General features: G+C 32.4%; 1 protein-coding gene across 2 annotated transcripts in view; it reads right to left on the bottom strand.

Annotated features, from left to right (window-relative positions):
• Positions 1-21,641, bottom strand: part of LOC101899401 (mucin-2) — a 303,682-nt gene extending 282,041 nt beyond the window's left edge. Inside the window, exons 1-2 of one of the 2 annotated variants that reach the window (XM_059124560.1) lie at positions 21,538-21,641; positions 20,281-20,597 (exon numbers count right to left, since the gene is read on the bottom strand). In XM_059124560.1, the coding sequence (XP_058980543.1) occupies positions 20,281-20,350 (70 nt within the window). In that variant the 5' untranslated portion in view covers positions 20,351-20,597; positions 21,538-21,641. The remainder of the gene's footprint in view (positions 1-20,280; positions 20,598-21,537) is intronic. The other variant, XM_059124561.1, reaches the window with a different exon arrangement.
• Between the last annotated feature and the right edge of the window lie 701 nt (positions 21,642-22,342).

Genomic DNA, 22,342 nt, shown 5'->3' on the forward strand with positions numbered 1-22,342 from the left:
ATTACAACTCTCATAAATGTGATGTATGAGTCCGATTGTCTTCGAATGGCGCACATCCCAATATTTATATTAACCCAAGCTCTGGTGTTAAGATGAAGTATATCGGTCCACATCTTATGGTACCTCCCCCACAAATGGTCGAACATTTGAGATATATATTTTCTGCACAGAAAGGAAGCAATAATCTAATTTTGAAAAACATAACGCTCAAAGAAAGTGAAATAAGGATTCAACTTTTTTCAAATTTCACACATACAAATTATTTTTGCTAACACCAGATCTGTTTTGAAGATGATCCTATATATCTGCGAACACCTTGTGGTACCTCACCCACAAAGAGACACATTTTTCAATATTTTTATCTGTCATAAATTGCGAAACAACTCAGTGATTCCTTACAATTGCTATATCCATTTGCTATAATAATATTTATATCATATTTATGTAGGTCCGATACGAAATTCATTAAAAACCCACTCCATAGAGGGTGAAGAGGGCTGAGGGTATACATCTGTCGGCAAAACCGACCGATACTTTTTTACTTGTTTTTCTTTGCATTTTAGACAGCGAACTTGTTTAAATTTAAATAAATTTTTTTCATGTTTTTGAAAACTCCTAAAATATTTGCATGTTTATGTTTAGCAAACTTCTTCTCATAATCCTTCCCTAAAATGTTTCTAAAGTTCAATGACATAATCTAAAATGACCATTGATTTAAATTATTCTAAGCCTAAGGGATTTTTGTTGCTTTTGCTGGGCAATGTTATCTTGATAAATTATTATCATTTCTTTTGTTTTTTTTTTTTTTTTTTTTTTTTTTTTGAATTTTGTTCTGAAATCTCCCCAAAAAAAACCTATTAAATTGATTTATTATACGTGAGTAGACAGGAAGTTTCGGCAAAATTTGCTGTCAGTTGTATATCACATAGGCCGGGTGACAAATTACAATACGGCGAATTAAACAAAAAGACGAGATAATGAGGCTAATTATCTTGAGCTGGTCAGATTGACATTGAACAAGAGTTTTCGTTGAATGAATATATTTTTTATATTTTCATTTACCATTTTGTTTTCTTGGAATACCCTTAGGCTTATAATTATAATCATATGGCGTTGGGTTTTTTTCATATTAAATACTTTGTTGTTGATGATGGTTTTGAATGAATTCGCCATCAGGTGTTTTGGATTTGTCAAAAGTAAAAAAAGAAGAAATACACATAATTACGTCAACAGAATGTACTAAAAATAGAAGACCGGACTTATGATTATTATGTACCCAAATATTTCGGTGTAAAAGATCTTAAAAATTTTACAGGTATTCGGAAGATAGACCAAATTTCGATGAATAAGTTCTAAGAAATTTCTATTGACGGAAAACTTAAAAAAAAAAAAACTTTAAATAGAGGACCACCTGACCTTCCATAGAGGATCGTTTTCGTTATTCTATTAATATTTAAAAATCATACACAGTGAGAAAAGTAATTGAAAGTCTTTCATAAAAAACTGTATTTTCAAATAAACTGTGCCACACTAAAAATAATTACGGGAAAAATCCAAAAATTTACGAAAGTGGATTAAAAATTAAGAGACACGTGTATCGGCATTATGCAAATTTACGCAAAATAACATAAAAAGTGGGGAAAGATTACCCCCAATTCCACTTTTTTTTTTTTTGATATTTTCGGATTAAGATTCTTTTGACTTCTTTCAGTTTCAATGCATAGTGTCTTTCGCAATATTACAGATAGGATTAATTTGGTGAAGAATTTTTATCGTCATGCGAGTCATCAAAGGGGTTTTTTTTGGCACCATTTTCGGTATTTTAGCAAGTCAAAATATTCCACAAAATTATTTGTCATAAATTCTACAATTGGTCCCAAAATACATCTAAAGTCTATATCTTACCTAAACGAAAGGATTTAAATACACAATTTAGTATTAAAGTTGTACTTTAAGAGAGTTTATGCAAATTCTCCAACAAAACATCATTTTAGAAGAATATCGTTAAAGGCAGAAATATTCTTTATCAAATTTCATTATAAGTAACCATAGAAAAGAAATCCCTATTTCCACAAGATATCAAAAGAAAACTAGCATTTATGTTGCCAAACGAAACGCAAAAATATTTCCCAATTTTCTTTATCAATTTCGATATCGATAGTATTAGTATATTAAAACCCTAAAAGGTTTTTTAAACATATTCAAATATTTTGGGATGTCTTTCGCAAGATTCAATGTAGGCCATTTGGTATGAAGCTTAAGATTGTCCCAAGAAAACTTGCTTTAAAAAATGGGGTTTGTCGGTTTAATTTTTGGTAAAGCACCTAATAAAGTTAAACGTTAAAGTTTTAACTTCGCGACTTTTTTTGTGTTCTTCTGGTGTCGAAACCATAGTAGCACCAAAATTTCAACATAGGTCCTCACTTGTTATAATAGTCTTTATTGACGAAGCAAACGCCTTAATTACAGACTCTTCTTCGATGCGCAGTGATATCAAGTTCAATTGTACAGTCTAAAACCCCATTTTTGAAATTCTCGCTTTGATGTTGATAAACATTCAAAATTCTGGGTTTTTTTCCGGTTTTTTTGCTTTTTTAGTTGCAGAACTATTAATAACAGGGCTTCCGACCTTGTATCTAGTCCTCATCCTCAAAGCGCCTCATCATAACATCAAAGATGCTATTATATATGAACTGGCATCTGTCTAAGAATAGCATTCCACTCTTTGTCATAAAGACTTCTATCCCTATTTAGGCGTCTACAGGAATGAACTCCATGGGAGCCATGTGCCTTACGGATGAAGCAAGGGGAAAATATTTTCTTTCCCACAACATTTGCCTTTCCATCTGGTGAGACGATATATCAAACCATATGGGGAAGATGTAGGCAACGATAAGTGTGCTCGCCTACCGGTAAATCAAGAGCCTGTTATCTTTTACTTAAGACCATCCCTCATTCTGAAGATCCCACGGTATCTGAAATTCAGATGTTTGTCCTAAGATACGACATAGTCTATATGACAAATACGCTCGCACCTCTCCTGAAATATGGCCTCTAGTATCTCATCTTATCTTATCAGAGCAGGTTTCGAGCCTTTTTTCAGAAACGGCTGAAACCTCCTAAACTTAGGGTGGACTATTCCCGTCCAACCTTGGAAGGCTATAAAACAAAATTTCCCAATATTGAACTTTAGGCGTCATTCAATGAAGTATCGACGGTGGTCATCGAGGAACTCCTTAGCGCACCTATTGACTGACCTAGCAAGAGAGTCGGAAAAGGCTAGTAGAATATCATCGGCGTAGGTCAGGAGAAAACTGTCAAAGGAAGGAGCTGGGATGTTGCTGGAATCGACGTTGTTTAACGTCGAACCAAAGAGAAGAGCCTGAGGTACAACTGACAAAATCAATCGATTGCTAGATAATCTCTCATCCACTTTAATTTTGAAGAGTGTCAGAGCCGAAAGACAGCCTGTTAAACCCAAACGAATGGAATTTTTAAAAAAAATGCATCGTGCCAGACAGAGTCAAAAGCTTACGTTCTTCGGCTGCAATGGATGGCCTTACTTCTGAATGGTTAATTACATCGACGACTGCATCGTTATGAACGTTATTCAGACCTTCCTGATATATATGTATGTGTTTAATATGATATATGATTGTACTTCTTGTCGAACCCTTTGCCTTTGAAAATCTACAAAAGGCCCTTAAGACATGGGTAGTGAAGACAATCAGACCTGATTGGTACAGATACATGTCCTTTATGTTAAATCGAAGTTACAATTCAATGAATATTTATTAATCTTTTCACTGATAATATTTAAGTATTTTTTTACTTACAATATCTTATATATGAAGAAGACATGTTTTTAAAGACATACCTGAAAAAAAAACAAAAACAAAATAAAAAATAATTAGTAAAAAATTAAGAAAATAGAAAAAAATACAAAGTAAAGTTTTAGTCCCAAATTTTTGCTAATTTTTATTTTGATAAATGAATCCAAATATGTTCTAAATGTGAAATTCACTTTCATTGGTGAAAGTACACTCCAAGGTCGTTTTCAGTATCTCTACTCTTAAGGTAACACTTTTTCTTGCAAATATAATTTTCTTATGATTAATTTTCATTATCATATTTATTATTTCAAATTTTTAATTTAAATTTCCACATTCTGATGCCTTAAACACTACCAATTTGGAAAAAATACCCAATTACATTCTAAATATGCAATTCACTTTCCTTAGTGAAAGTACATTCCAAAAACCGTTTAGAAATATCTCTTTAAACTACTCACAAAGCTACAGATTTCTATCAAATACAATTTTCTTATGATTAATATCATTGTAATATGAGCAACCCTATCATTTTAATGGCATAATAGCTGTTTATCAGCACTTTTATTTTCATTGACTCCATTTATTTTACCCATTTTTCTCACACACAATCTTCTTTGGTGTTAAGTAGATCTCCAACTGTGGGGAGGGAGATTCAGACAATTTCAAACTGTGAAAACGGTTTTTCAAAGTTCATAGAACTTCAAACCTGTTATGAGCCGCATCCATAGAAAGCAATAAAAAATTGTTACAGGTTGATTTTGTTGGCCAAACATTCAAGTTTTTTTTTTTGCCGACGGTTCGATGTTAGTTCAAATCGTAAAGGTTAAGCCAATAGACTGATTATCATAATGATGATGATGTTCATTGGTTTGAATATGATTATGATGATTGTTTGGAGATTTAAGACATGACTGACACCTTATTAAATGCCTGATAAAATTAAACTATGATGTATTTTAATGATGCTAGCGCCGTATTTTGCAGGATTATGGCGAAATTTAAAATTTCGAGTTCGTGTCTTAAGTCTTTTGTTTTCACACTGTGAAATAAAGGTAAAAACACATATTTGTGCTATTTCGAAATCCTCTCGATATAGATTGAAAATCGCTGAAATTTGAAGATATAACTTTTTACAAAGCTGTATGGAATTCAGAAATTTTTAGATAGTGTCTTAAGTTTTTTTTATCATCAAGCTTGCCTTAGAATTTGACACGGAAATTGTTGTTTATGTTTTAAAATTCTTACTAATTACATAGAAAATCATAACTAATAAATCTCTGAAACACTAAGAAATTGACAATACATTTATTTTTGAAAATTTAAAATAAGAAAATACTAAAAACATACGAAATATACAGCGTGAGATAAAAAAAACTGCAACAAAGTCAAATCCCATAATTTTTACAATTTTTTTAAATTTTATTGAATGAAAGCAAAAAATGTCGGAAATAGCATCAAATTTTAGAATAAGTTTACATTTGTTCGAATTGGTCACTTTTGGCACGAATTATGGCCTTCAAATGGCCAATGAAACCATCACACGCTGACCCAATGTTGCTCTGCAGTATTTTGGCCCATTCCCGGTGAAACGCTTGCTTGAGGTGATCGACACTTCAGTATGTTTTAGTGCCAATCTTGCTTTCCAAAATACTATAGACATAATAGTCCAACGGATTGGTATCCGGAGACTTTGGTGGTTATTGTGTGCTGGAAATGAAGCGAGGAACCTCATATTTTAACCATTCTTGGGTGGCCAAGGTCCAAGGTCTGCGGCCAAAATGTATGCGTGCCCAAGGCTATAGTACACCCTCCAGAATACTTTTGCGACAATATTTGGCATTTATTCTGATGCCACGGTCGATTATACGATCGGAGAGCGACCATCGGCTGTTATGGCGGCCCATACCATCACCATGGCCGGCGCTTGACTTTTGGTGGCCAACCGAAGGTGCACACATTCAGCTGACCTTCTTGGCAAGTAAACATGATCATTGTGTTTGCTTACAAACTGCTGGACAACGAATGTTTTCTCATCAGAGAAAATTCGGCAGTTCACCACTTTCGGCCAAGCAAAGCAACTCTTTAGCTCTTTTGAGTTTATTTTCTTTCTGATGCGGTGTAAGTTCTTGCACTTTTTGGATTTTCAATGGCTTTGCCCCGTGCTCATTTTTCAATATTTGCCGAATGGAATATTGCGATATGTTCAGCTGCGCCACTGCGCCGCGGGTTTCGATCAAGTTGCTTCTTTACTTTTCAATGTATGCCTGCTTTTTTCTAAGTCCCAAATTCGACAACTTTGCTTGTTTACTGAGGAATTGACATTGCTGACTCTAAAATTTAAAAAAACATACCCAATTGATGGGCCCTTCTTTAGGTGTCCACAGAAAATTATTTTCTACAAATGCCATCCTCTTCCAAAACCACCTCAACTTTATGTCTCCTCCAACAAATCAAATTTTATTGAAGAGAAACAAAAAAAAAAAAAAAACAAAAAGAAATAAATAAAATTTATTATATTTTATGCAACTCCTACAACAATACTTTCGTTGTTCACACACTCTGCCATGCGAACGGACATTGAACTCTTACTTCTATTGCCTTAGTTTCATTTTTTTTATCATAGTTTGCTGTGGTTTTCTTCTGTTGATGCATTTCATCGACGAAGAGGCTTCGTTGATACGATTAATTTATGAAAATTAAATTAATTGTATACACCAGCCAATGGAATTAAAACGAATTTATTTAGATATCGTATGGTTTATTAACATAGCTTTTTTTCGTCATTGGCGGGAAATGATGATATTGCTCGGTGAATAGAGATTCGTTTTCGGTGGAGAAATTATGGGCAAAAGTTGGGAAGAATATATAGTTTTTAATCTGAACTGTAATTTTTGCAGAGTGCCGGCGCACCGAAAAAATTTGTGCTGGATAAAGACAAGTATCACATGTGACAAATAATTTAAGCCAGCAATGCGACATTCTTTTTTTTATGGACATATTCATACATATAAGAGATTAAAAAAATGAGTGACTGACTGATGCATCAACACCCAGGCGAAATCTTGAAATTTTGCATGGATCATTGTTGGTGGGTAGAAGGAGGTAAGGCTATGTTCTAGGAAATTCGGAATAGAAGCAAAAAAAAAAGCACTAAATTTCGTACCTTTTGGTATTTTTTGGACAGGCAGAGCTAAAATCTTTACAAAGTTTGGGTTGAAGTGCTGATATAAGTAGATGTTTTTGGAAAGGCGCACTAAGTGTGCGCACTGTACTAAATAGTACTAAATTTGGAACAATTTTTGTTTAGGGTGAACAGGCGAAGCTGGAATTCGGAAATCTTGTATTGCTCGTAGCATTAGTTTGATGTTTGTGATGAAGAGATAGTTTTGTATAATGTGTAAATAGTAAATAATACTATATTTGGTACAATTGGTATTGGAGTGGCTGTTTATGTGTAGCCTGGACATATAGAGGTGGTTTCGGTAACGTAAGTATGTGAACTGTACTAAATGGAGTTCAATTCGGAACAGTTTGGCTTAGGCTGCACGAATGATGCAGGAATTTTGCATTGGCGTCCCTGTTGGCGGTTAATTTGTGATAAGGATGTTGTTTTGGAAATGTGTACCACAAGTGCATTAAAGGTACTAAATAGTACTATATTTGGTACAATTGGTATTGGGTGAACAGATAGTGCTGAGATCTGAAATTTGGTAATAGGGTTGCTGTTCATTTGTAGCCTGGATAAATTAGGTGTTTATTATAAATGTACGAAATGTACTAAATGATACTTAATTGGGTACAATTTGTTTTTTTTTTTTTTTTTTTTTTTTTTTTTTGTTGAACGGATTGATCTGGAAATGTAAAATTTTTGTATTGGTATCTGGAGATTTAAAATGTCTGGTTAAGATAAAGAGTTGTGTTTGAAAATGCGTTCAACAAGCGTACGAAGGGTACTAAATGATACTAAATTTGGTATTGGGGAAACGGATACGGCTTGAAATCTTAAATATGACATAAAGATCACTGTTAGTATGTAGGGTTAAAATTTGGAGGCTGTTTTATAAATACGTACTAAAATTTAGTAAATAGTACTAAATTTGGTATTTGGGTACAGTATGGAGTTTGCATTAGGATCACATTTTGTGCGGTTTGGTTGATACATGGCGGGGGAGTACGAAAAGTATTAATATGAAATGTTGGTAGTATTGTCCATATTGATGGGGGGTTTGAGATAAAGAGGTGGTATTGGAAATGTGTACAACAAGTGCACGAAAAATTCGAAATAGTACTATGTTTAGTATAATTTGGTATTGGATGAAGTTAGAAATGCTTTTAATTGTACAATATGATTACGCTGTTGGTATCAGTATTTGAAAAATGCGTACTATATTTGATTTAAAAATGCGTACCATATTTGTATGAAGAGTACTAAATGGTACTGAATTTAGTATTGGGTGAAGTGAGAGAACTGAAATCCTTAAATTTGATATAGATGTTGGTTGGTGTCTGTGGTTAAAATATGGAGTTTCGGAAATGTGTACTAAAAATGTTCGAAAAGTACTATGTTGTACTAAATAGGGTATAGAGCTGGGATGGAGCTGTAACCTTAAAATTTGATGTTGAAGTCCCTGCTGATATCTGGGATTGAGGTATTGAGGTGGTTTTTGAATGTGTTTTATAATTGTACGAAATGTACTAAATAGTACTAAATTAGGACTGGTGTGAAGGGATAAAGCTGGAATCACGAAATTTGGCATTGAAGTCACTGCTGGTATTTGGGATTGAGATATGGAGGAACTTTTCGAAATGTGTACTATTATTGTACGAAAAGTACTGAATGCTACCTTATTTGGTATTCGGTGAAGGAATGGAGCTGAAAGCCTTCAATTTGATATTTAGATAACCGACGGTATCTGTGGTTGAGATTTGGAGGTGGGTTTAGCAATGTGTCTTATATTTGTACAAGAAGTACCAAATTGTACTAAATTTGGTATTGGATGAAGGACTAGAGTATAAATACGGAAATTTCACTCTTGGACTTACATATGAAGATGCTGAAATATTTTTGGGCAGAAAAATTGGATGTGTGACCATTGTGCAATAGTTCCTCCTCGGTAAACTTCAAAATTTAAGATGTCGAAGATTTTTTGATCTTCATCAGAATTTTGGAAAAAAAATATATTCCTTTTTTTAAGTTCAATGTTTTGGAGAAGCCTTCATATGATTTTAGATGTTTCGAAGGACTTGTACAATATGACCTAGGACGCACCGTAACATGTGAGCTTTACCTAATAGGACTTAACTCTAAAGAAATGAAAATAAAAATTTTAAACTAAATCGCTTTGAGAAACCTTCATTTGAGCGCTACTCCAAAACATTGACTCTAATTGAAATTTAATTTCCATTTTTTTTGTGTTCTACTCCTGTGAAATCAAAGCACCAAATAAGAGCTGAACAAATTTAGAAATGTGGCCAAGTCCATCGAAGTAGTTTAAATCAGGGTTACCATTTTTTGTACTACGAACTCAAATTTTCCGAAATAAAAAGGAAAATATGGCTAAAACGTAAAAAATACTTGAAAATATAAAATATGCCTTTGTAAAGCCCCCATACAAAAAAGTAAGCCAATATGACCTATGACCCATAATTTGTACCAATAATTCTTAATTTAATTCAAAAATCTTATAAAATTTCAAAAACCTATCTAAAATTTGGGGAACTTTAAATCAAAATATTATAGACTCTTTGAGTATAGTTAAGGCTATATAAAGATACTTAAAACTATGTGGAATGAGAAACCAGTTAGCAAGTAGATCAAAACTACAAAAGGGTTTTGGTGAAGTGATTGATATAGTGAAGGGATTTGATATAGATGTCAGTATTTGATTCTGTGTATAAGATATGGCGGTTGTTTTAAAAATGTGTACTACGGAAAGTAGTAAATGGTACACAATTTGGTATTGAGGGAATGGATAGAGCTGGAATCCTAATATTTGATATGAAGGCTATATAAAGGGCTCTAAAAAAGATTGGGATGAGAACCCAACAATTTTTTGTAGTTTTGTCTATTAGCCGGCTACTGTCACCTGCACTTGAAATATTAAGACCATTAAGACGTCAAAAACTATTCGAAATACCCTCGTTTAGCTTCATGTGACAGACATTTGGCGGAGTTGATTAATTCATTCGCAAGCTAAAAATTAAACCATTTTAATACCCTGCACCACAAGGTGGTCAGGGTATTGTCTTTGTGCATTTGTTTGTAACGGGCAAAAGGAAACGAGATAGACCCATAGTTCCTTTTGATGATCTGCATAGAATCACATTCTGAGTCGATTTATGCATGTCCGTCCGTCCGTCTATCCGTCCGTCCGTCTGTCCATGTATTTTTGTAAACAAAGTATAGTTCGTATTTATTGCCCTATCCAGATGAAATTTTGCACAAATCATTTGTTTAGCCCAAGGACGAATCCTATTGAAATTGGAGATAATCGGTAAAAAATTTTGATATAGCTCCCATATATATCTTCGCCCGATTTGCCTTTTATTGTGCACCAAACGTGTAATATCAGTCCGAATAATATGGAATTTTGCACGTACGATTGGATTGGACCTGAAAATAAGTATGCCAAATTTGATCGAAATCGGTTCAGATATAGCTATACCTCCCATATATATTGTTCATAAGATTTGTTATTTTTGACCTCCGCAGCCGTAATATGCACTCTGCAACAATAGTATTTGGGGAAACATATCAAATACAGCTCAGAAATACATTTTCTAAATTTTATCGAGATCGGTTCAGATTTGGATAAAGCTCCCTTCGTCCGCTTTACCTTTGATTGGGCAGCAAACGTCTAATGTTTACCCAAATGGGATGAAATTTGGCACTTACGACAGAATTGAGTCTAGAAGGTAGTATGTCAAATGTAGTGAAGATCGGTTCAGATATAGCTATTGCTCCCATATATACTGTTCATCCGATTTGTCATATTTGTTACCCATAGCCGTAATATGCACTCCGTGACAACGATATTCAGGGAAATATATCAAATACAGCTCAGAAATATCTTTGCCAAATTTTATCGAGATCGGTTCAGATTTGGATATACCTCCCATATATATCTTTATCTGATTTCAAATTAATTTTGCACCAAATGGGCAATACAAGTCCGAATTTAAAAGATACAAATGCTTTGGCATATTTAGTCCTTTGCATTTTAAATTATAATTATAATCATAGCGTGTATGATTGAATTCTCCCATAAAAACTTTTAATTATTAAGTGGAGCTCAACTAAATTAGCAAAGTGGTGTAGGGTATCATAAAATCGGCCCCGCCCGACTTTAGGACTTTCTTTACTGGTTTTTGTATACCAATTATATTGAATGAAAAATCAGCTGCCATTCAATAAAAAATCTATTAAGTTAGAAAAGTGTAACAAAGCACTTAAAATAAATGACCCTAACGCCTTTGAACGCCTCTTGGAAAACCCCCTTGAATTCATTCTCCATCATATCTTTCACTTTCTTTACAACTCTCGACATCAGAAAAAAAAAAAACAACAAAACTTCAGATGGCGTGCCAGAAAATCCCTCAATAAATCACACACAACCTGTGTAGCCCAACCTTATTCTAAGCAAATATCAAACATATTCGTTCATTCATTCAATCCCCCACCGAAATATTCATTTCGCCGAATAACAACAATAATGGCGATAATCTGTTATTGACTTTCGTTTTGACGCCTTTTGTTATGATTATTAGTTAATACTCAATACGGCATGTAGTTGTTGTTGCCATTTCTGTTGATGTGTTGTGTTGTTTTTTTCACTTTCATTTAAATATTATTTCATCATCATTGGCATTTTTTTAGATGTCTATTTTTTTTCTATCGGCTAACGTCAAATGTTAGTGTTTGAATTCTTTTTGTTTTGCCTTTGTTTTCTCTTTCCACCCTCTCTTTCTCTTTCACTTTACTTTTACTGTGTCATCCATTAAGTGTTGGCATATTACGAGACAAGAAAGATATTGACTTGATGTTACGTCGTCTTGAAGTGCCCCAGACGAATGAATTTAATGAAGCCGAACGAAAGCATTTTTTTGGGTTGAGTGGAGGGGGCGGGGAAACATAATTAATTGGAGCAGCCGAAATGACAGGAAAAAATAATAAAAAAAATAAAATCGAAAAGTAAAAAATCAAACGATAAATAAGAGAAAATCCATTGTAATGTCAATATAAAAATTTGTCATAAAACGGAGAAGAAAAAGATGATGATAACAAAAGTGTGACACAAATCATGTCGTTGATGAGTTCATAGGCCACGATTGATAAGAGATGAAGATCGTGTGTAAAACACCAAAAAAAAAAAAAGAGAAATATGTTCAAACAAATGTTGGGTATTTTCATTTGCATTATTTTTAAGGAATTTTTGACATTTCTGCTAAACTGTTAATTATTTTGTATACAAAACATAATATTTGTCATTTTAATACTAAAACAAATAAGCCAATGAGACAACCAGTAAAACACACAAACAAGGAGGGTAATCCGAAATAAGTTCTGAAAATACAAAAAACTGAAACATAAACCAGTAATTAAAGATCATAAGACAAGCGGTCTGAATATATGATACTATACACTATTCTGCGTATTTAGTAGAGCTTATATTAGGAATTTATGTGAAGTAGATCATACCAACAATGAACCTTATTTGAATGTGTATCATGTTCACAATTTTTGAACTATATTCAATTCTAAATCGATTTTCAATAAAATTGACTGAGCCTTTTGTACCTCTAATATCAAATAATATTGCTGTATAGTGCATGATGATGAATTAGATTAAAAAATATTTATTGGAGCAATATGCAGGACCGAGTTTCGCCACATTTATGGTGAGCAATAACCGTAAAATCGGATGAACATCTATATCGAAGCTATATAAAAATCCGCACCGATCTCGACGAAATTGGGCAGAGGTATATTTGGTATATTTGGTATTTGTCCGGTATCAAATACCATTGCTGAACCGATTTTCACCAATACTTTAAGTGTTTGTTTCTGGGCTAAATTCCGTCGGAAGTGTCAAAGTTCAGTCCACTTAGGCTGATATTAGCCATTTGGAGCACAGTAAACCGGAAATCGGATAAAGATATATATGGGAGCTATATCTAAATTTTAACCGATTATCACCAGTTTCAATAGGGTTCGTCCTTGGGCCAAACTAATATTGTTTGGAAAATTTTATCTCAATCGCACAATAATACCATGCATTTGGACAGAGGGACCGACATGCATAAATCGACTCGGAAAGTGATTCTCTGAAGATCCTCAGAAGTATATACCAAAAGGTGGACCGATTCTACCCTAAATGATTATTGAAGTTATTAAAAGCTCCATATTAAATTTTGCGAAATATAGCTAAAACAAGGAAATCAGTGTTTGCCTTATGTAGGGGGGGTTATGCCAATAAGTTAACCGACATGAGTCAATTTTTAATGATAACACTATGCGACCCAAAAAATACGTGAAAAATTCAGAATATTATGAAAGTAGAGATAAACCATATAAAAAGGCTGCTAAGTTTACGTTTCCCAATAAATTCCGTCGAAAAATACAGCTCAAAGGAATCCGTTATATGAGGGCTATACGAAGACGTGGTCATTCATATACAATTTTTGTCATAGACTGTAGTACCCATTACGAACTTTAAATACGAAGTATGGAAAAATTCCAGAAAAAAAGTCTCCAATATCATCAAACTGGAAGCAATTCAGACGAATAATGTCGCTAATAGCAACAAAATACCAAATAAAGGAAGGTGCTGTTACACGTAGGATATATGAATACGTGGACCACATAGGCGAATTTCTGTCATAGGTTGTAGTACCCTTTACGAGCTTCAAACACGAAATTTCCGAAAAAAAAAATCCGGCGAATAATGTCCCAAAAATCATCAGACGTAAACAAGTTTTTGTCATAGGCTTTGGTACCCATTAAGAATTTTAAATTCGATATTTGATAATATCGGGGGGCACAGTTATATGGAGGCTATACGGTATCGTAGACCTATATAGACAGTTCTCTTTCAGGTGGTAAAGTACTCGCAAAGAACTCATTGTGTAGAATTTCAAAAAAAATGTGTCTGAAATCATCAAATACCGAATATCGGGAGGTACCATTATGTATGGGCTATAGGATATCGTGGATACCGCAGACAAAAAACGTATCTGTGCAACATTTTAACTTCCTATCTTAATTAGTTTTTACTGTAGCATGATAACAAGAGACGGACGGATGGACGGACGCTAAATCGTCTTAGAATTTTATGCTGATCATGAATATGTGCTTTGTTAAGTCTACAAGTATTATGTCGGTGAGTTACAAGCTGAATGACGAACTTAATGTACTCTCCATACTATGTCCGGTGAAGGAAGTTTACATGGCAAAGTAACCAAAATAGAGGGGGCAAGTCACGGCACCCCCCCCCCTCTTCTTCTTATTGCAGATAAAACTTTTTTTAACAAGCGAGCGAAGAAAATTGTGTTTTTGGCTCTTTTTTAAAAATATGGTTCAAAACGGAATCTCAATAAGTCAAAATATTCTGCAAAATAATTTGTTATAAAAATCCAAAAAAATTCTCTAATTTTTAGACCAATTTTTTCTTGGACTTTTTTTGAGTTGACGCCCAAGGGTAACATAAAATTTCGTCTTGGACGAAAGTTATCAAAAGGAGAAATATTTTACACAAAATTTCACTATTAAGCTCAGAATAAACTGTATACCTAGGTTTAATAGTTTTTTATGAAAATTACATTAAAAATGAACGTACTTAAATTGAAACTATCTGTTTGATTTTTTTTACTATTAAATAAAATATTTCCTTTTTGTTTTTTTTTTGATTAATTTTTTCTTGGACTTTTTTATAGTTGACGTCTGAAAGTAACATAACATAACATAACAGGTAAAATGTAAGAAAAAAAGAAATAATCTAAGTAGAATTTCATAAAATCTCAGAAAAAAGAACGTATGTCAAAGGAAGAAATATTTAAGACGTGATCTTAAATCATCATAAGTTACAAAAGAAAAGAAATCTCTATCTCCACTTCATATCAAAAAAATATTTGCATCAATGTTCCCTAAAAACCCTAAAAATGTCCCCTATTTTTTTTTTTTTTTTTTTTTATCAAATCCTCCGGATTTTTCTTCCAATTGACACCTGAAAGTAACATACAATTTTGTCTCGGACCACACTTTTTGTAACCCCATCTACATGGGGCAACATTTTTAAAAGTAATCACAACTTCTTAGAATTAACCTTATTGGTTCTTGAGGCATTTTAGTACATATTTTTATTATATTTATTTCCATTAGAATATGGGTTTTAAATTTATATGCTTACTATAAAAAATGCAACCAATTTACAATCTTTTAAAACTCGTATATAAAATATTTCATAAAAACATTAAAATTAAATAGAGTATCTTTGAAAAAAAAAAACGTTCGTGTCTTAAGTCTTTCGTTATCATCAAGTTGCCAAGTACTTGAAACCCGAAATAATTGTTCTATTTTAAATGTTGCTCATTTGTCCAAATTAAGGGGGCTTTTCAAAATTCTTGTTTAACCAGATTTGTTGTAGATGTTTAATTTAAAATTACGTGAATCTTGTTTGATGGTCACAACCTGAACTCGGCGTTTTATTAACATACTAACACATTTTATGGTCAAATAGCTTTCGTTATGGTTTTTTTTTTTTTCATTGTTTTAATTAAAATACAAAAACGTTTTTGTTTTCTTCTCTTCTCTCTTCCAAACATTAACAAAAAATACTTTTTCTTTTTCTTCCTCCCAAAAAAAAAAAACAAACGGAAGTTCCATTTATGGTTGGCATAACATTCAAGTTTACTGTGCGGAGCCATAGCTGAACTGGCCGGGGCAGTAAAATGAAATTCTATAAATCGAGTACCGTTAATACGTGTTATTCGGTTTTTGGTTGTTTAAATTTAGATTTTGAAAATGATTGTTTTGTTATTGAAATATTTTTGGGCAGTTAAACGGCGATAATGAAAAGGGAAAGATTTCATTGAGTGAAATTGGAATTAAACTATTTAATGTGAAACTAGTCTAAAGAACTGACATCTTATTAAACTATTATCAAGAAATTATAAGCCATAATCAGAGTTTGATCAAAAGTACAATACATTTTATGTGAAATGCCATAAATTATCAAAATTGGGGCAATGACTTGATAAGTAATAATAGGGGGAAAACTCGTTTTAGTTTTGTTTATACTTTTGGTAGCTCATAGTAAGATTTAAAATAAATATTTTCACTATTTTTTTTACTTAAAAATAGAATTGTGATGAGATTCTCACAAAAAAAATCCAAAACAAATAAAAACCTGTTGAGAAACAAGTTTCTAAATATTATTATCCAAAAGAAGTTGTGACAAAATCTATTGGATGTATATCTCTGCGCAATAGTTATGAGCCGAGTATAATTTTTAATTGCCAAGGGATGTGGGAAAAAGTTCATTATCAAAAGATTTCAGCCATGAAGATGAGTTCAAGTTTTGAAGTATCTAACCGATATTTTTAAGTGAACACTTATTCAAAGTACACAAGGCTTATAAAATACCTATGTATATAGAGGGTTCAAAAGACTATATGCTGTTGATCCTGATCCAAAACAAATAAAGATTATTTCTTTTTCGTCAGATTTGGTCATTTTGGTGTATTTTGGGTTGAGTTTTATTAATATTTTAAAATATAGAGAAACTCATAGGCACCCTCAGCCAATGACGACTATTTTACCCACAAATTAACGTTTTTTTAAGCCATTCAATTTTGTGGCAGAAAAAAGTGACCCATGGTTTTTATAAAAAGTGTTTGGCACAAAAATTTGGATCAAGATTTTCAGTTACAATTCGTATCTTATATGGCACATCATCTAATTTCGATAGAGTGTGTGAAGTTCAACAATGGGTATTAATTTGAATTTTTATTCAATAAAGTCGCCAATGACCTAAGTTTCAGACAAATATTGCAATGTGGAAATTAAGACATAGTCGTAGACTCTCTTTGTCTGTGAGAAATCCAAAAATAACTTAAATTTGTGAAGATTGAAAAAAATAGGGTACTAAATTTTATGATATTTTATAATATTATTATAAAATTTGATTCGCCTTCTTTGAGGGAGATCCTGATAGACATATTTTTTATGTGCGAACTAAAAATCTAATCGCGTAATCCTTTGCTTTTAAATATATGATTGATTATTCTTGACCATATGCGCAAGTTCGATGGAAATATTATTAAAGTTTGGAATAATCCAGCGAAAGGACATTGCTAGATCGACTACATTGTCTTGAAAAAGATTTCCTACAATTTAAGCCTGTTATTATAAATCGCGTCCATGTATCTGTTAGATTGAGTGTATAACATTTTTTTTCTCTTCAGCATAGGGGGATGCAAATATTACCCAAGGGTATTACAAAAGTAAATGAAACGAATGCCGTTTTAGTAATATCAGAAAAACATGTAGAAGTTTTTAAGTCGGGCGGGACCGACCTTATGATACCCTACACCACTCTGCATTTTTAGTAGAGCTTCAAATAACAAATAAGAGTTTTTATGGGGAATTTGCGATAATTAAATCATACCAACTATGATTATAGTTATAATTTAAAGTCCAGAGGTACTACTATATATGAGAGGAATATCCTCCTCTAACTCGATTTCTACTAAATTTGACTAGGCATTTGTGACTTTTCAATTCGGGCTTGTATTACCTATTTGGTGTCCAATTAACTTGAATCGGATAAAGATATATATGGGAGCTATATCCAAATCTAAATCGATAAAATTTGGCAAAGGTATTTTTAAGCTGTATTTCATATATTTCCCCGAATATCTTTACTACGGTGTGCATATTGCGGCTGTGCAGGACAAATTCAACAAATCGAATGAACAATATATATGGGGGCTATAGCTATATCCGAACCGATTCTTACCAAATTTGACATACTTATTTTCAGACCCAATTTGGTCGTAAGTGCTGAATTCCATCCCATTTGGGCAAATATTAAACGTTTGATGCACAATAAAAAGCAAATCGGACGAAGATGTATATGGAAGCTATATTCAAATCTGAACCGATCTCAATGCAATTTAGCAAAGATATTTCTGATATGTATTTGATATATTTCTCCAAAAATATCTTTGATACAGAATGCATATTTCGGCTGCGGAGAACAAAAATGTCAAATAGGATGAACAATATATATGGGAACTATAGCTATATCTGAACCGATTTCGATCAAATTTGGCATACTGATTTTCAGGCCTATATCGATTATCTCCAATTTCAGTAGGGTTCGTCCTTGGGCCACACAAATAATTTGTTAATTTCATCTGGATCGGACAATAAATGCGACCTATACTTTGTTTACAAAAATGGACAGACAAACGGACAGGTATGTATAAATCTACTCAGAATTTGATTCTATTCAACAATGGGCCTATCTCTTTTTCTTTTGCCTGTTACAAACCCTGACCACCTTGTGGTGGAGGGTATAAAAATAGTAAATATTTTTACTATTACTTTTACCAAAATTAGATGGTGTCTCCTTCTTCTGGTGTCCCCCGCTTCTTCTGGTGTTCCCCACAGAAAAGTTTAAAATTTTGAGAAAATATGCAAATTTTGTATTGAGCGCTGGGATATACCTCTCTTGTAATATTGGAATTCAATATTCTCTTTTTTTATTCTTAGCACAAGCTAATATCTTTTATTAAGTATGAAAATTGATTATATTGGTCCATTCTTTCTGGTACCTCCCCACAAAAACTTAAAACTTTTCCAAGAAAAATTTCAAAATCTCATAATAAGAGAAGGGACCAGCCGATAAAGTTTAATATCACCTACACACCATAGTTGGAGAAGACTTAGATCAATTGCGATTTTTTCGGATTTTAATCTTTTGGCACTGTGTTCGCAACACTTTGCAGTGTTTATCTAATCGGCTCACGTTACCAAATAATGATAATAATACCCTACGATTATTGATATTTCAAAAATTTCAGCCGTAATTAAACCACAGTTCGAATTTTTGATATAACCCCCATAGCCGATAGCCGCTATCGACTGAAGGGTATATAACCTTCGTCATTCTGTTTGTAACTCATCGAAATAATAATTTTAGACCCAACAAAGTATCAGCGTAGGATTCTAAGACGATTTAGCCCTGCCCGTCTGTTGTAATCACGCTACGGTCAAAATGAATTATGATAGGAATCTAACATTTTGCACAGGTCTGTCTTTTGTCTGCAGGCAGGTCAAGTTTGAAAATGGGCTTCATCGGTCCATTATATCGTATAGCCTCCATATAACGGTACCTCCCGATATTCGGCATTTGGATGATTTTAGCCACATTTTTCAACGGAACTGTTATTTGTGAGTATTTTACCTCCAAAAATATATTTGTTTATATAGTTCAACAGTATCGCATATCCCCCATATACCGAGATCTTCCGATATGCGGTATTTTTAAGATTTTAAAAGAATTTTTAATGGACTTTACTTGAAATTTTGAAATTTTTCCTAATTCGTTCCAATTGGTGGAGGGTATTCAAAGTTCGACCCGGCCTAACTTACTGTTTTTTTTAACTTGTTAATATTCAGGTTCTCTCCTCAAAAAATGGCATTATATCACCGCCCTTTGATAATTTGTCCATTAATAATGTATTGATTTTTCAGATAAATTATGTTATAACCGATTTAGGAGACAGACACCATATTTATTATTTAAGAGAAGATTTGTATAATTTAAAAAACCTCTCATGGACATTTAACAGAAATTGTCCCAAAATTTGTAATCCTTTGAATAATGCATAAAAAATCTAATTTAATGGTTATTTTAAGCATTATTATATGCCTTCATTTAAGACCAGCATCTTAACTGGCATTTGATTTAAAACTTAAAAAAAATCCAGCATCTTTTCAAGTCTTTTGAATTTAAATGTTAAATAAAATGTTGACTCTTTTAGAAATCGACGATTTCTCAAAAAAAAAAAAAACTTTCGGACAAAAGTTTATAAAAAATCATCACAGTTTACAATTTATAAAAACGACTAAGATTGACCTTTTGTCATCCTGGCATCTAGTTACAATCAAATTGTCAAAATATACTTTTAAATCAATTGTAATTTTTTGGAAAAATATTCTTTGAAAAATATGAAAATTGGTTAGATAACCATTTCTTAAATTCCAAAGAAACCATTTTTCTGTTGAGTTCAAATTTAACGTCTTAATCCGGAAATGGTAATACTTTTTTTTTCAAAATTTGCCCCCTTCCTTATTCTATTATATTTTTTTTATTATTTATTTAGTTTGTTTTTGCATTTCATTCAAATCTGAAAATTTTTAAATATTTTTTATTATTCTTACCTGAATTATTAATTAAACAAAATAATCCAAACAGCCACAGCAGACAATAGAGATGTTTCGTTAGACCCATTGTTCTGGAATTTCTCGTTGAGGGTATTGTTGTTGTTACTCCAAAAAAATTATAAGATTTTATGTCTTGACAATGTTGTTGTTGCTGTTGTTTTTGCAATTTTGTTGTATTGCAATTGTTACAATTTTTATGCGATTTGATGTGATTTTGTAATGTTATTAAATTACAATGATTATGAAATTCTATTTTTTATTGCCACTTCTTCTTCTTCTTTTTAAACTGCTACACTACACTATTTTTTAAAGAGCTTTTGAAAACAATGAAAAGAAAATGAGAAACGAAAAAAAAAATACAAAAATTAAATGCAAACTTAAGATTTTCGCAAAAAACAACAAAATATGAGCACAGAAAATTCACAACAAAGAAAAGGAAAATAAAATAATTATTTGAAAAAAAAAAATATACAATAAAATGTGCAACTGAATGCATTAAGCGAAGAAAAAAACTATGCCTTTAGTTAAGACACTCAAAAATCCAAAAGAGAATCGGTAGCTGGCTGACTGGCGAACTATAAATTTATGGATTTTTATGATTGTGTTTTTGCCATTATTGTTTGTAGTTGTAAGGTGCTGTGTTTTTTTTTTCTTATGCTCTGTGAATTTTTTGTTTAGACTGGGGTGTTTAATTTTTTTTTCAAATTTTTCTTTGAGTTTTTTATTGAAGTCTTGAAAAATGAATGCACTTTGTAGTTTTATTAACACATTGCAAATTTATATATGTGAAGGAAAAATCATTGCACTGACTTGATTTTCGTTGCTTTAGTGATTTGAGATTTTGTGTCAATTTTTTAAGGTTCAGTAATGCCAGAAACGAAAAAACACAATCTAATTACACTTGCCTACACAGCCATTTACAATTCCAAAGTCTGAGGCAAGTGTTAATAAAAAAACAACGTTAGGCGGGATTTCAAAGACACAGACACAGGCGGCCACAAACTTGCAAAACAAAACACGAAGATGGAAATCAATTCTGTCTGCTTTGATTTTTTTCTATTTTTTTGCTTTGCACTCAAAAATTCAATTCACTTGCAGCAGAAAAATAAAACATTCATAGAAAGCAAAGATGTAAAAAAAAAACACAAAACTATGTTCACTTCAGCCTCTCAGCAGATATTTGTTTTTCTTTTGCTGTTGTTGTTATTGGAATTTTCTCCTTGTTTTTCTTTTTTTATCTTGATTAATACTAACCAACAGCAAGCCAATGAATTTGGTGTTTAAGGAAAAACTTAAACTTTCTTTTGATTTTATTCAAAAAATTATTTATTTTTTTTATTTTTGTTAAAATACCAAACAATTTTTTTATTATTCCTTATTAGGTGTTTAAAAGCAAACACATTTTTTTTCTTTGTTTTTTGTTTTTTTTTTTATTTATTACTTTTTTATCTATATATTCTTTTTTTATTATAATTTTTCTTTTTTTTTCAATTTAACGCCCAAACTAATTTTTTCCAAGTTTTCAACCGCTTTTGCGTGCTTTGCGCACGAGCACTTTTCTTAAACTGTTTTGGTATTTTGTCATAGCATAGCTGGCTGGCTGGCCTAGCCTGGCTGTTCGGCTCAAGTGTGGAACATAAACTCAAATCTGAAGCTTTGCTTTAGCTTTCGTTTACCACAAAATGCAGACATTTGTGGGCCCCAAGAAATGCAATCCAAATTGTAAAGAAATAACGTCAAAACTCACCACACTTCAGAGGTTTAATTCATTCACTTCGTTTGCCTTAACAATCTTAGAAGTTACCACTACATGTAGACGGTGGGAATTACGTGAGAGCATGCGCGCACTCAAAAGTTTTGCTATTGGTTATGTTAATACAAACAAAAGACTTAAGACACAAACGTAAGTTATCCAACTAGCCAGTCTCTTTAATTTGTGCTGAGAGCGAAGAGAACATATAGTGTAAAGAGAATTAATAACATATCTCTTTACTTGTTGCCATTATGATGTCTTACGACCAAAGATGCCATGATCGATTTTAGGATTCAATTATGTATT

The sequence above is a fragment of the Musca domestica genome, unplaced genomic scaffold, assembly GCF_030504385.1.
Source record: "Musca domestica strain aabys unplaced genomic scaffold, Musca_domestica.polishedcontigs.V.1.1 3, whole genome shotgun sequence".
NCBI lineage: Eukaryota > Metazoa > Arthropoda > Insecta > Diptera > Muscidae > Musca > Musca domestica.